The sequence below is a fragment of the Petaurus breviceps genome, unplaced genomic scaffold (genome assembly GCF_028583685.1).
Source record: "Petaurus breviceps papuanus isolate PSGF00001 unplaced genomic scaffold, PetGlider_PUasm1.0 126, whole genome shotgun sequence".
NCBI lineage: Eukaryota > Metazoa > Chordata > Mammalia > Diprotodontia > Petauridae > Petaurus > Petaurus breviceps.
Window position 1 is genome coordinate 47,834,005 of NW_027185655.1, and position 16,661 is coordinate 47,850,665.

General features: G+C 36.2%; 1 protein-coding gene across 3 annotated transcripts in view; it reads left to right on the forward strand.

Annotated features, from left to right (window-relative positions):
- Positions 1 to 16,661, forward strand: part of LOC138167030 (bifunctional heparan sulfate N-deacetylase/N-sulfotransferase 3) — a 233,962-nt gene that overhangs the window by 74,924 nt on the left and 142,377 nt on the right. For all 3 annotated transcript variants that reach the window (XM_069095607.1, XM_069095589.1, XM_069095598.1), the window contains exon 3: positions 10,195 to 10,282. In XM_069095607.1, the coding sequence (XP_068951708.1) occupies positions 10,195 to 10,282 (88 nt within the window). The remainder of the gene's footprint in view (positions 1 to 10,194; positions 10,283 to 16,661) is intronic.

A 16,661-nucleotide genomic window follows, 5' to 3' on the forward strand; every position in this document is an offset into this window, starting at 1 on the left:
CACTTGATTTTAGGCAGATCTTTTGATCGCTTATGATCGCTTACTCAAAATGCCTGATATTGTTCTGATATTTAACACAAAAACATCAATAAAATTCCATCAGCAAAGAGGAGAAGATGGATAATTTCTCCATCCCCTTTATATGAACTGTCTTTGATATCAATGGTATACACACTATCTCTGTCTCTGTCTGTCTATCTATATGTCTGTCTGTCTGTCTATCTTTATATCTATCTATCTACCTATCATCTATCTATATATGGTTAGAAGTGGGATCAATAAGTCAGGCATGAATATTTTAAGCATTTTTTTTTTGATAATTCCAAATTGTTTTCTAGGATGATTAGATCAGTTCTTACTTTTACCAACCATCTATCTCCCTGAAGCCTTTGCCCCAACTTTCACTATTTCTAACTTTTGACATTTTCATCTATCTGTTGAGTGTGAGGAAAAACATCAAAGCTTTTTCAATTTGTATTTTTCATATTACTGATTTGGAGTAATGGAGTGGGGTTGACCAAAGACTTGATGAAATTGTGCCTGTTTCCCTAAGCTACTTTCTGAAATAATATAATAGATATTAGGTTACAAAGACAATAGACTATTGATGTTTCTCCCTTTCAGACTTAGAGTAGCTGTATTTGTGATTGCAAAAAAAGTAGACCCTTTCATATTTTGAGAGGATAACTTTGTACCATGTAAAGAGTGTGATACCTTGAGTGGTTTATTCTAAAAGTGGCCTATTTGCAGATTTTAAAGGGTATAAAATTGGGAGTAGCCCTTTTATAGCTTGAATAGAAAGTATATAGAAATGCTTCTATTTTGTTCATCTTTTAAGAGGTATGAAAATTCCCTTCATCAGGTTGATGGGATCATAGGGCAGCTGGCCATTGGCTGGATAAAGGAGTAGCTCTATCCAGATGGCCTTTAAACAGTGAGCCAGGCAGCTCTGCAGCTCACTAAAAGAGTCATCCTTATCTATTGAAAAGAGAGTCATTTATGAAAAAGAAACAAGAATTGTTCTTTGTCTTTTCCCTTCACCATGTCCACAGTGCAGCAAGACAAAGGGAAGGATTTTCTCTTCCCAAACCTCACACCATTAGCAATAGCACCTCTTTTAGCAACTCTCCCATCAGGGGAATCTGTGCTTACCAGGAAGTTAATTAAGAGTCAAGTTTGGCAGCAAGGAGATGAACTAGATGGAGGATCAGGGTCATAGATTCCAGCATAGCCCCGTGTCCAACTGAAGGGCAGGATCCAAGGCAGAAACATGAGCATAACACAGGGTTATCTAGTGTGAGTTGCCTCGGCCATGTGTGCTCACTATGGTTGTGCTTCCCTATTTGTGACTTCTCTCCCCATTTATTTGTAGAGAATGGACCTAGCTTTATGGAGGATATTTTGTTACAACTGTCCATACTACATCATTCCAGTAAATACCTTTTCTTTGAACTAAGTACGTCAGCTGCCTGACTAGTAAAGAGGAGTACACCAGATCTGAAAGCCATAGTTTCAGTGCTGGGGACCCATGTCCTTGAACTTGAGACAGTCATTCCCCAGGGCACCTACCCTGTAAGCACAGAGTGGAAACCCAAGGAGAACAACTGCAGAAGCAATCTTTCATAGAACCCTTACTATTTTAATAATTCTTTTGAGAATTTTGTTTACATCTTTTGACCATATATCTAGACAACCAGCCAGTCATCTAATGTTTATTAAGAGATTATGATGTGACAGGCACTGTGCATTGGTAATATGAATATAGGTAGAAAATAGTATATACCTTTCAAGGATCTCACAATATAATAGAGTAGAACACTTGTAAACAACTATGTACAAACAAGGTATATGCAGAATAAATAGAGGGTAGTCTCAAAGGGAAGACACTAGCATTAAGGAGTATTGAGAAAGACTTCTTGCATGTGGTGGTCATTTAGCTAAGACTTGAAGGAAACTGGGGAAGCCATGAGGTACAGATGAAGAGGGAAAACATTCCAGGTATAGGGTATAGACAGTGAATGTACTGGGAGTCGGGATGGAGAATCATGCCTAAGGAATAGCAAGAAGGTCAAAATAGAGGAGAGAAAGGTATGAAAAGTTAGGAAGGGGCCAGGTCATGTAGAATTGTAAAAGCCACACAAGAATCTTGCAGTCAGTCAAAAGATTTTTCTTTTATCCTTGAGCCAAAAGGGAACCACTGAAATTTACTGAAGAGAGGGTGTGATGTGATCAGACCTAAACTTTAGGAAAATCAGTTTGACAGATGAGTTGAGGATGGACTAGAGTGAGGGAGAAAATTGTGGCAGGAGACCAACCAGCAAACTATGGTGTATTCCAGCTATGAAGTGATGAAAAACTATACCTGGGTAGGTTCAGTGTCCTAATAGAGAAGAGTATAATATTAACAGTAATAATAATACAACTAACATTCATAAAATACTTACTATGTTCCAAGCACAGTGCTTTACAATTCTTAAGTCTTATCTCATTTTATCCTTACAACAATGTTGGAAATCAGGTGTTATTACTATCTCCATTTTATAGATGAGAACACTGAGGCAAATAGTCTGATGGCTTGTCCAGAGTCACACAGCTAGTAAGTGATTGAGGCCAGATTTAACTCAGTCTTCCTAATTCCAGTCATGGCACTCTATCCACTCTACTATTTAGCTTCTGGTTATATGAGAGATGTTAAGAAGGTAGAAACAATAGAAACTGACAACTGATTGGATATAGAGACATTAGCACTTATCTTATAGACTTATGTTAATTTCCTATATTTTTCCAGTATCAGATTGACATAGGATCTCTGGTCAATCATTAAATAAATAAGTATATATTAAGCTCCCCCTCTGTGCCGGGCATTGTGTTAAGTTCTTAGGCTACAAAGTCAAAAAAGTCTCTGCTTTCAAGGAGCTTACAGTCTAATGGAGGAGACTATATGAAAACAACTGCCTTCATGGATGTTGGAACAAAATGTTCTTATCTACTCATTCCACCAAGGGAAGTCTTCAAATGCTTGGGGTAAATAAAGCAGGCAACACTATGGATGCTTAGAACTTTGTTAGACTCTAAGACACCAAGGCCATCTACTGCCTCTCAGGCTACCATGGGTCATCTTGACTTTTGTTTTGCTACTGGATTTTGATGACTCTGTAAGAGAGAGTGAGGCTGACAACTTTACATAGCTCTGCCTTACTTAAATCTGATTTATACATGAATCAAAAGACATTACCCATAGTATTTTACCACTTTTGCCTACCTTGATTGTGCACTTAATGTCGTCTCTGAGAGTGAAATGCAACAAGGAACGGATTGATTCTCTGATGCTTGGGTTAATTTGGACCTAAGAATTAACACCAAGAAAGCACCGGTTCTCTACCAGCTAGCAGCACACCACCCATACATGGAACCTTTGGTTACAGAAATATTGAATGCTGTGGATAAGTTCACTTATTTTGGCAGCATACTTACCAGGGACATACCCAGAGATGATGCATGCATCAACTCAGCGTTTAGGAGGCTCCAAAAGAAAGTGTGGGAGAGAAGAGGCTGATATCAAACTGAAGACCTACAGAGCTGTTTTGCTGATCTCATTGTTGTATACCTGTGAAACCTGTACAGTCTACCCATGCCATGCTAGGGAACTGAATCACATCCATTTGAATTGTCTTAGGAAGATTCTAAAGATCACCTGGCAAGATAAGGTACAAGACACTCAGGTTCTTTCTTGAGCTACACTTCCAAGCAGAGAGTGCAACTCTGATGGGCTGGCACTGTTATTTGAATGCCAAGTGTACATTTGCCTAAAAGATGATTTGTAGAAAATTCACACAAGTCAGGCACTCACATGGAGGTTAGAGGAAGTTATACATGCATACTCTCAAGGTCTTACTTTGGAATTGATTGCATGACATAGAAGACACTGGTAAAGGAATGGCCACCATGGTGTGCCTGCATCAAAGAAGGTGCTGTGTTCTATGAGCAAAGCAGAATTGCAGTAGCTCACAAGAAAAGTGACATGAGAAATTTCCATTCCAAATGTTCATATGGATTAATGTAATTTTGGTCAACTTCAAGAATGGAGAACAACTGCAAACACATATGCATGTCCACTCACAAAAGGCTTTAGCACTGGTGAGAATATATTGCAGGAGGCTAGAAAGAGAGCAAAAAGACTTAGGGGCCAGGTGTTATTCCAAAGAATGGCATGTATGCTAACATAAAATCTATTACTGTTTCTTTTAATTTTAATGTTTCCCTGTCTTTTTAATGTACTGTAATTGATCTATTTATGCTGACAAAAAGAGAGCATCTGAAGAAATATAAAAGCCCACATTTTGTCCCATTTTCACAGTTCTATTTTGTCAGATTACTTTTTTTTGCCTCCCACAAATTCATACCTTCATATTTTTTAGCTGGTAAATGTGAAGAATAGAAACTAAGAAGTCAGTGGGATGTTATAAAAGTTGGAAGACTAAATATTGGTCCCTGTGAAGATTCCAATTTAAATTTTATTTAATTGCCCTCTTCCTACATGCTTTTTTCCTACTGTTTCTTTTGGACCTTATGTTCTTTTAAAAATTCTTTTGTTAACATTTTGTGTTCATATCAGCTACACAATTTCATCTATTCCCTATGCCCTTAGAAATGCATACACACACCAGAAATGAATGCTTTGTCTTCATGGATGCACAGAATAGTAAATAACAATAACTTATGCTTATATAACAATTTACACTTTACAAAGCAAATCTTTCCTGACGTCCTTATAATTGGCAGTACAGGCATTTTAATCACTATTTTGCAGATGAGAGAACTAAAGATCAGAAAGATTAAAGGATTTCATCAAATTACAAAAATATCAGAGTTGGAACATACTTCAAACGTCATGTTGCTCAACCCATAAATGAAGAATTCCTTCTATGACGCCGCATTAAAGAAGTCTTTTTTTTTTTTAAGATTTCAAATGAAAAAAAAAAAACTAGCTGCCTCTCCAGAAAGCCCACCTTACTTTAGTATAACTGTAATTGTTAGGAAGGTTTTTTTAAGCTTAAATGTATTTCTCTGTAACCTCCATTCTTCTTTTTTTTTTTTTTTGAGGTCAATTGGGGTTAAGTGACTTGCCCAAGGTTACAGGGCTAGTTTGTGTGTGTGTGTGTGTGTGTGTGTGTGTGTGTGTGTGTGTGTTAAGTGTCTGAGGTCGCATTTCAACCCAGATCCTCCTGACTCCAGGGCCAGTGCTTTATTCACTGTGCCACCTAGCCGCCCTGTGTAACCTCCATTCTTTATTCCTTGTTCTGCCTGCTTGGAACAAGTAGACCAAGATAAATCATTCTGTTGAATGATAGCCTTTCAGATACTGGAGAAGAGCTATCTTGCCCCCTAGCTTGTCCTTTTTTGAATCTCACAGGTCTCATAACCCCCAAATGATTTTAAAAGACACAGAAATAAAGCCCTTCATTTTCATAGTCAGCCTCCTCAGAATGCTCTGATTTACCAACTCCATGTTTCCCTGAACCAACCCGGCCTCTGATAACAGCACCAGTTTCCTAGAATTTTAAGTGGTAGATAATCTCTAAATAAAGTACTGGACTTGGAATTAGGAAGACCTAAGTTAAAATCCTGCTTTAGACACATACTATTTATGTGATCTTAGACAAGTCACTTAACCTGTGTTCAAGTTTCTTTTCAGGGATGTTCTGCAGATTAAACAAAATAACACATAAATATTTTATAAAATTTAAAGCTCTCTAAAATGCTAGTTATTATTATTAAAATAAAACTACCTAATTATTTTAGATATCAGACCTTTTTAAGCTAGTCGCAGACCACAATTTTCCAAATGTACTCTGATGAAGTACAATAGGACCATTCCCTGCTTAGTCCTAGATATTATATCTCCATAATGTAGCCTAAAATTGCTTTAAATTATTTGGTTTCCATATTACAATGATGATTCATATTGAACCTGCAATTGACAAACCCCACTAAATCTTTTTTCAGATGAACTACCTTTTAACATCATCTCCTCCCTCTTATACTTATTGGGGTTGATTTTGTTTTAAATCAAGTGTAATAGTCTTGTATTTATCCCTCTTAAATTCTGTCTTCTTGGATTCAACCCACATTCTAGTCCTCCAAGATATTTTTTAATTCTGCTTATATTTTTGCTCTCCCTCTGCGGAGTTTTGTGTCATATGCAAATCCTATAAGCATTCCATCTATATTTTGCCCAAATTCACATGATTATTATTTGAGGAGACTGGAATTTGTATTCCAGTTTTATAAAGTCATGTCTAATATTCTTACTCTATCACACTACATAGTTGAAGGTGTGAAGTTTAGTATAGAACAATTAAAAGAAAAGTTAGTGATCTTAATAACAATTTGTATAGTCTCACCCTCTCCCACTCCCTGCAAAATAAAGTTCTATGGCTCTTTGGTCAGTGTTTGAGTGGGAAAAGGGTAGCTAAAGTTCCTTAAAAAGCAATAAAGGTATGCTTGCATACATTATCTTCAGGGAGGAACTGTATTCTTGAAATGACCTTAACAATCAAAGTAGTAATGGGGATAAAGAGTTGGATTTAGACTTAGAAGATCTAGAGTACAACCCACCTTCTGACACATTCCCAGGTCTCAAATTAGTGACAGGGAAAATCATTGGACAGAGTATTGGGTTTGGGGTAAGAACACGTTAACTGGATCCTGGATCTACTACTTACTACTGATTCAACCTTGGATAAGTTACATTATCACTCTAAGACAGGGCCTTCACGAGTAAAATGAAGGCAGTTGAATGAAATGATTTCAAAGGTTCCTTCCATCTCTAAAATCTGTGTTCTGTGAGAAACCTTAGTTTCCCTGTCTATGAAATGAAATTAGGCATAGCTATACCTCAAGAAGTTCTTATAACAGTAGATTAAATTCATTGCATACTTTGATGTGCAATATCATTTTAAAGCACATACTTATTAGTCTTCCAAAGACAAAATTAAGTTATATAAGAAAGATGATGCCTGTGCAGAACATGTAAATTCATACTGAATGTGAAGCACATTGAATTGCCACTGAAACCTCTACAAGAGCTGCTGAATATGAACTTAAGTCATTTTGCTGTTTCTGAAATGCAACATCCAGAGTGCAGGAAAATATAGCAGTCTGATGCATATAATTGATTTCATAAGCTTGCCCCTCTTAGTGATAATAAAGTAAGCCTATATCAACCAGATATAAAAATGAATAAAATCATCATGACATAATATTCAATGAAACTTTATATTTATGATTTATAGCACCATGTCCTCAGTAGAAATATTTAACAAAATCATTATATCATAATATTCAGTGAAAATTTTTATTTGTGACATATAGTGTCCTTAGTAGCTACTCAAAAAATATTGAACAAATGAACAAATAATGGAATAATCCCATAGCATTAAAACTCATAAAACTACCTTTAGAAAATTATTACAAACTTACCTTAAAGATATAAACTATAATATAGAAACAAAGGCCAAACTTTATTCTCAACTCTCCACAGATAATCACTTAATTCAGATTTCTATCTTTCAAAATAAATATTTGCTAATATATTTTGTTATAGTAGCCCTGGTATCACTTTGTATAATTCTTCCTGGCTCCCTGCCAGAAAACCATCCATTATAATGATGTATAAAGAAGAGAAGAAAGAAAAAAAATTCCCCCAAACTAAATTATATTTTTAAAATCCCACACATACCATTCCATACCCATTATCCCCCAGTTCTACAAAGGTGAGCAGGGATCATCTTCCCATCAGATAATGTTTTAAAGAGAGCAAATTAAAAGGTTCACAGTTTTGGAACTACCTTGAAGTTATCTAGTCAAATCCAGAGGCAATACCATCTAATAAATAGCGAACTGGACCTAAAGTCTGGAAGACACTTTTTGTTCTTGGACCATGGATATGCCCTGATCATCAGTTTACTCATCTCTAAAATAGGAGAGATAATGCTTATAGTAGCTACTTTAGAATGTTGATATGAGACCCGAAGGGGATAATGTGCACAATATACTTTGAGGGGGCCAATATACTTTGAGAAATGTCAGTTTTATTATGACACTCATTTTATAAATGACAAAACTAAGACCAGACAGATAAAGCAATTTGATCATGGTCACACATCAAGTTTGTGGCATAGTTAGGGCATAGAAAGAGGGAAAGACAAGGAATAAGAAAGATAATGAGGGGGCAAGATAGCCACAGGCATGGACGGAAAGGAAGAATTCTTTTAAAAAGATGGATATGGAGAGAGAAAGATGATGCAAGAAGTAATAGAGAAATTTGGGTTGTCACATATATAGTGTAGAGATGCGAAAAGGTGAACAGGAAAAAGGGAGGAGAAGGCAACAATCAAAGACTTAGGGAATCCAGACTCCAATCATTACAACCTGGCTTTTAGTCTCCAGTGGTCAAAATTTTTTCTTGCTAGCCCAACTCTTGCCCATGGCTTAACAAATCTATTATTTCTTCTACACCATTACCTTATATACTTGAATGCCATTATCATCATTCTCCCTCCTCCCCCACTCTGCCCACTCCATACCACTATACAAACTTATCTGTTTTGTATATCCTTTCCCCCTTCTGGAAATGCCTCTTTCAGTGAAACACTGAGGTGATGATGACCACTATCTGAATAACCTTGAGCAGTCATTTAATCTCCCTGTATTTCATTTGTCTCTCCTGTAAAATGAAGTTTTCCAGGATAATTTCCTTTTGAAATCCTTTCTATCTAGTCTTTTTAGGATTTAATGTGATAGGGACTACAGAAAATAAAGGCAGAAATAGCTGCTGGTCTAGACCTATGACATGTAGAGGAGGTTCATGTTAGATGTCATACAATTATGAAATATTGAGGCATACAGTAGCAGGGTTCTATTTGAAGTAGAAGAAGATACCAAAGGTGGGGACCTTATTAAAACTGAAAAAGATGAGTGGGAGAACATTAGCTGCTATCAACCGCTATACCTATTTTATTTTGTGGTTTGGTTCTTTTTCAGTGATGTCTTCATGAACTCATTTGGGTTTTCTTGGCCAAGAGACTGGAGTGGTTCCCTATTTCCTTTTCCAGCTCATTTTACAGATAAGGATACTAAGGCATGCATGGTCAAGTGACTTTCCCAGCGTCACAGAGGTAGTAAGTGTCTGAGGCCAGATTTGAATTCACCAAGTTGAGTGTTCCTGACTTTAGGCCCAGCACTCCATCCACCATGCCATCTAGTTGCCCATATCTACTTTCTTGGGAATATAAAATTTTAGTAAGAATAAGCTATAGGGGAAAGTATTGCATTAAGGGCATAACTGAAGATGATTTAAGGGATGTAACAACAAAGATATTCTTGTTTAACCACTCTCTGAACATTAAATCAGCTGAAGCATGAAAAAGGGAGATGTATACTCATCACTGTATAGAACATTTTCGAGGAGGAGAGACTGTGTAGACTCTGAATTTAAAAAGGATTTTTCATAACTAGCAAAGTTCCCCATATGCTTCTGTTTGGATATGGTGTTGTGTTGATTGTGCCAAGTTCCAGAACAGTATAGAGTCTCTTAAATAATATCCTTAACCATGTGAAATTTTGTTGTAAACATCCACATAGGGAAAAAACAGATGACAAATTACTCCTGTCCAGATTTTAATTAGATGGACAACATACAAAGTCCATCTCTCAATATATTTTCATATATATTTTGAGAAGAAACTGAAAATGCAAAATGAATTGGGAATGAAATTAAACACGAAGTAGAGAATGAACTTTTGGGAAATGGTAAAGATCCTTTAATGAAACAAAGGCACATCATCTTAATACAAATATTATACTAGTTGTGTTGTTTGGCTCCAAGCCATCTATTATTGAGGTAGTTAATTGGCTCAGTGGATATAGTGTTGGATCTGGAGTTAGGAAGACCTGAATTTAAATCCAGCCTCAGACACTTGCTAGTTGTGTAACCGTGAACAAGACACTTAACCTTCATTTCCCTTAATCCACTGGAGAAGGAAATGGCATACCACTCCAGTATCCTTGACAAGAAAACCCCAAATGGGGTTACAAGGACTCCAACATGACTGGAAAACAAATGAACAACTACAACAAAGTGGAACAGTTATCATTCTTTGTCTGATGATATATTTTTCAAATCTGTTTCAGGCCCTGCTTGATACTCAGAATCTTTTGAGAGCTCAAATCAAAAATTTTACTTTCAACCTGGGGTTTTCAGGGAAGTTCTATCATACAGGTAAGTTTTTGTTTTAAGTCAAATCTCTTTCATTTTATTGTTAGTATACTATAATATAATGAACATTTATCTGCTGTCTACTGTGTGCGAGGCACCATGCTGAGAGCTGGAAGCAGTAGCTTTATGTCCAAGGGTTCAAGTAATGACCTTTGATAGTATGGTTGTAGGTTATTAGACTTAATAATACAAATGATAGGAAATAGATCAACATATTCCTTATACTGTGCATTAGGATGTCTGCCATAATCAACCTGTGATCGTAAGAGTCTTAAAATTGAATGTATATTATTATTTCAATTTAACATTTAAGTAACTGTATAGAAAAGAGTAAGGGTAATTTCCTCTGGGTGTGAATAGTTTGGTCGTTTTCACTCTGTTATAATGACACATGAATTACTCTGAATTTGTGTCAATGGTGCCTTAAAAGCTTTAATATTATAAAGTGCACTTTTGAGTCTATTCATTTGCCAATGATGTTACTAGGAATCCCTCATTTACCTGGAGATTTCAATTCATTTCAACAGATATTAAGCAGTTTTTTGTGCTCCATAATGGTATGTGTTTTAACAATTTTTAAAGTGAGAGATGATATTGTGGATGTGGAATACAGCAAATTCTATTCAGATGGAATTTAACAAGGCACAAGTCTTGACACAAGGAGCCTTTAGAGCATAGATGTGGATATGATATGTTATTGTTTTATCACATTTAACTTAAGGAGGTGATAAGTAGGAAATGTTGCCTTTATTCAGGGGTGAGCAGGTGTTTAACACCCAGCTTTCAAGGACAAATAAAGCATGTACTGCACACTTTTAAGTTTAATCTGTATTATTAACATTTTCTTCATCACTTTCTTGTCAAGACATTAAACAAAACAATATATCAAGCCATGATTTGTACTGTTTGCCAGCTTCTGAAGTGTAAATGTTCCCGCAGAAAATGTAATAATCAGGTCTTATGAGCCAGTTCAACCCTTGCCTCTATCACATGTGGGAAAAGAAAGAAGTGGTAAAAAAAAAATCAGAGTAAAAGGCTACCACAACTGGAAAGTACTAGAGACCATCTAGTCTGACCCTATATTTCACAGTAGAAAAAGTGAGCCTGAGAGGTATGTCCAAGGCCACACATGTATCAGTGAACAAGATCTTTAAGAGCTGAACAGGACCTCAGGAGATAAAGACACACACACACACACACACACACACACACACACACACACACAGTTGTTTCTACAATAAAACAAGCAATTTTGTACAGTCTTTACTTCAAAACTCTCACTAAAGGAGAGCCTTCTACTTTCCAAGGAAGCATATGCCATTTTGGTGAAGTTCTCATGATTCATTAGCTGATGATTTGTTTTTGTTTCTGTTTTTCCTTTAATGTAGCCTAAATTTTACTCTTTGCAATGTCCATTCATTGTTCCTACTTTTTGCCCACTGGAACCAAACAAAACAAGCATAACTGGTCTATTAGGTTAACAACCTTTCAAATAATATTTGAAGTCATCAATCAAGTCCTTCCCAACTCTTCTCCAGGCCAAACATCTCTAACTATTTCAACCTATTTTTTATGGTATGCAACTTGAATTTTTGAAGTAATTTCCTAACGTTCCTAAAATAACAAAATATTCAGTATTCCTATGATTATTTTTTTGTACCAGCCCCATGATTGGCAAATAAAACATTGTGATGAAAATGGCTCTACCAACAACAATTTGACCTTACCTCTGAAATTTAGAGACTTTGCAATTTTCCAAGGGCACTGAGGGGTTAAGTGACTTGCTCAGGGTAACATAACTAGTGTATCAGAACTCAGGTTTTATGAATTTTGAGACCAGCTCTCTGTATTCAATGCCATGCCTTTTTTAACTCTTACAGGAAATCACTGGATTCTAAGATCATTTAACTTTGAAAGAATAATCATTTTGTTTTTTTTCCACAATATTTTCTTTCATGAACATGTTTATGTAAATCACAGGGGCAGCAAGGAAAGGTCATAGTTATACTTAATAACATTTTTTCATTGGAGATAAAAAAAACATGAGCTAAAATGTTATTATGTATATGTGAGTGTATGTAAGAGTGTGCTTGGATGAGGAGAGACAATATGACATTTTAAATTTTCATAAATATTAGCTAGATATGAGAACAACAATTATGAGCTCTTTTGTTTATGTACAAATTATGTTTTCTGAATTATGTTTGAATTGTTTTAAATATTTAATAAAGTTCTTTTTACCCCTCCCTATTTCCAAATTAGATACATAAAATGGAAGTTTATATACTTTCCATTTAAATGTTTTTTATCAACTTATTTACTTTTAGTTTACAATATTCAGTTCCACAATCCCTTGAGTTTCAAATTTTCTCCCCCTTCTCTTCCACCCTGCCTCCCCATGGCAACATGCAATAAAATATAAGTTCTACAAATACCTTCACATTAAACATTAGTCAAGTTGTAAAGAAGGATTATAACCAATGGAGTGAACAATGAGAAAGAAGGGACAAAACACAAAAGAGAGAGAGCAGGTAGTTTGCTTCAATCTGCACTCAGACTCTGTAGTTCTTTCTCTGGATGTGGATAGCCCTTTCCATCATGAGTATTTTGGAGTTGTCCTCTAACCTGGTATTGGTGAGAGGAGCCCAGTCTATTAAAGTTAGTTGTCACACAAAACTATGTGTCTGTAGTTGTGTACAAAGTTCTCTTGGTTCTGCTCTCCTCACTTAGCATCAATTTATATAAGTCTCTTCAAGTTATTATGAAGTCCATCTGCTCCTCATTTCTTATAGCACAGTAGTATATACTACAACTTGTTTAGCCATTCCCTAATTGATGGGCATCCCCTTGATTTCTTTGCCACCACAAAATGAGCCATTTAAATATATTTCAGAATAACAACAGAGAATCAAAACTTCAAAGAATCTGTGCTTTTATCAATATGAATATTCCTTCTAATAATGCATATCACAACCCTAATTCCTAAGCATCCTAAATTACTTTTTTTTTTTTGCTTTTTGGAGGGCAGTTGGGGTTAAGTGACTTGGCCAAGGTCACACAGCTAGTTTTTGTGTTAAGTGTCTGAAAACAGATTTGAACTCAGATCCTCCTGACTCCAGGGCTGGTGCTCCACTCACTACGCCACCTAGCTGCCCCTTCCTAAATGACTCTTGTCCATGCCCATGCTTTAATAATATGGGATCTGGCCAAAAGAGAATCAATAAAATTAGCAAATCATAAGTTGGATACATAGACATAACATATTTAATTGTTGTATTAAATTTATTTTTAAAAACCGTATACATATCTGAAATAACATCTGAATTAGAAATATACCTAATTACTGACAGCTGAACTTCCTAGAGTTGTCCAATACAACACCAAGTGATTGAGAGTTATATGATGCAAACAAAATAAAGTACCCAACCCTTTAAAGGAAGAATTTTAGTTTCAGCTCTAATCTATATTTCTGCCTTTGATAGGGTTTTGTTATTATTGTTTTTAAGCAAACCAATGACCAAACAGTGAGCAAAGACAAAGAAGTGGGGAGCCCATCAAGTTTTGTCTTTTTAAAAAAATCTTTGCATCACCAGCTACTTAGCAATAAACACTTGAAGGAAAAGCATTGGAGTAAGATGGGGAAAACATCAGCAAAGATAGAGTTAAAAGTATAAGGAGGCAAGACCAGTCAATTGTGCTGTTAAGAGAGATAAAGTCCTGATGGTTGCAAGCTTCCCTTGTGCAGTTCCTGTATCCTCAGATTTATGGATCCTTTTATGTTGAATTCAGTAGACATAATGGGTCATTTTTCCAAAGAGTTCTTCGAATCTGTCTTTTAGTATTGAAATAAAATGATGCCCTTGGGCCGGACTAACAAGCAAAATAAGCTAAAGATGGGTTGGAAGAAAAAATGCAGACATTAGGGAAGTGGGGTGGGGGGAACGAGGTGGAGTTGAGGGATAATTGTGAGGGATTATTTACATTAACTGTAAAAGCTGCAGATCCAAGTGAAAAGGTCTCCCCTGAGAAAAAGTTTACCCGTTTGTCTTCTGCGATTCTCTCACCTCGGTTTTAAGCACAAACATATGGTAGTGGAATTAGGAACGAGGAATGAAATGATTACCTAAGGTTCCCCAAGAGAATGAGCACTCACAGGGTTCTATTCTCTCAGGGTGGGGAAGCAACAGCTGAAGTAACTGTAATCACACAGTTAGTATGATGTCTCCTTGAAACAAGAATAATAATTGCAAAGGAAAGGGGGAAAATATGGAAAAACAACCATCACAACAAGCACATAAGCCACAAGAAATAGCTTACCTTCACCCAATTTTAGGGGAAGAAACCTGGATGTATATAACCCATAGCCCTGGGTTTAAAATCTGTCCTTGCTGCTAATGGTAACTTTTTGTTTTGTTTTGTTTTCTTGTTTGTTTTTGCAGTTGAGTTGTTTGATTGTTAGAAGAGACCTCTGATGAGGAACTCCTTCTACCAATAAAGTTTAGAACCTTCTCTTCCACTTAGAGTCTAGAAGAGTTGATTGAGATTCTGAAAGATTAAGTGATTTTCCAGGGTAACAGTATGTATCAGGGCTCTGTGTTGAATCCAGATCTTTTTCTCTCGTTAGTCATTAAATAGGCTTATTTAGGTAAATAAAATACTAACACATTTATAAAATGTTTTCCTGTCAACTTGTGAAGTACATATTTTATATACTATTGTACCCACTTTATAGGTGAAAAAATTGAGGGTCAGACAGATTAGGTGACTTGGTCAGAATCATCCAAAATAATCTCCATGAGCCTCATTTTTTTCATCTTTAAAAATGATCTCTTAAGTCACTTCCAACACTAACCCCTATCTTCCTGTGTCAAGCAAAGGCATCTTTACCAACACAACCTTTGCTTATTCCCCTAAAACTTTAGGCTTTTTTTTTAACTTTTGACCATTGGGCATAACATAGTTGCCTGGTTTAATTTCTTTGAGACTCTAAAAAGAGACACTGAGCCATGGAAATAGTGGAAACAGAGTTTAAGCTGTTGACATGAATGGCTTTAGTCATGGGTAATTGATCAATTTCTATAAATGTCCATAGACACCAAGTATAAACATATAGAAAGGAACCAGAACTGAGCCTGGGAATATAAAAATTGTGGATAAAGTTGAAATTCAGAAAGAACTGAGTTCAAATCCAGCCTCAGGGACTTTACTAGCTATGTGAACCTGTTGGCAAGCCATTTAACCTCTATTTGTCTCAGTTTTCTCATTTATAAAAGGAAGATTATAACAGCACCTGCCTTGTAGGTTTGTTATGAGGATAAAATTAGATATTTACAAAATATTTTATAAATTTTAAAGGGATATCTAATTGTACTTTTATTATTAACTGACATTTTTTACATGTATTTTTATTGTTAACTTGTACAAAATCATTTAGGGAGGGGGAAAGGAGAATAAAAGAAAAATGGTCTAGCATTGGAAATGCCTGATTTAATAAGGAAAAAAAGATCCTTCTCTGGAATAAAGTACTTAGCCAGATGAAAGTGAAAGTCATCTGTCTTTGTTAGGGTATTGCCTCATTTGTTCTTTTCTACTTTGTTCACTCCTGTGCTTTCTTTATAAATCATGATGTTAGTGCTGTTGTTAGAGGCTCAGTCAGCATCATACCCAGGAATAGGAACAATACTGAAGACTGTGAGCTGAGTCTGCAGTACAGCAAGGGACATCGGGGGAGTCAAAGCTGAGCTGTGTTGTACCTCTATAATGGGCTTAAGGGGGTGGTTTGTTAGAGGATATTTATGGAGAACGTTGCTAGTGCTGGCAGATTTAATTAGGCTGGCCAATCTTGGTGTCTTTAGATGGCACACAGTAAGGCTAGGGTGAGCTCCCAGAATGTGGGAGGTATTCTCTTGTGTTGTTTAAGGTCCATGAGGATGAATTTCCCTGTATCAGTGTCTCTTGCCTGGATTGATGAAGCTGGGTGTGTGTGCCTAGTGTTGGGGGCTATCATGCCCCTGTGGCAAGGAGTGAGTATTCCCATAATTAATGGCTGAGTCTATGATGATCAGTAGAGCCTTAAGACAAGGTTTCACCTGCATTTTGGATAGGAGACTTTCCTGACACTTCAATAAAGGTGCACTTAGAGAGTCCAAACATAACTAACTCATAACGATCCTACAACCCCATTGTGTTGCTTTTTCTCTTTGGTAAATCTTTCACATTATCCAATAAATCATATACTATGATTCTTTTTCTCTATTGTTAATTGGCATTATTTTTGTCTTGGTGGGGAAACAAAGTGAATGAGTAGCAGGGGAAAGGGATCAGGGAGCACTTGGCTGTAACAGTATAGCAATCTGTCCACTGTCATTAGACTCTAGGGCCC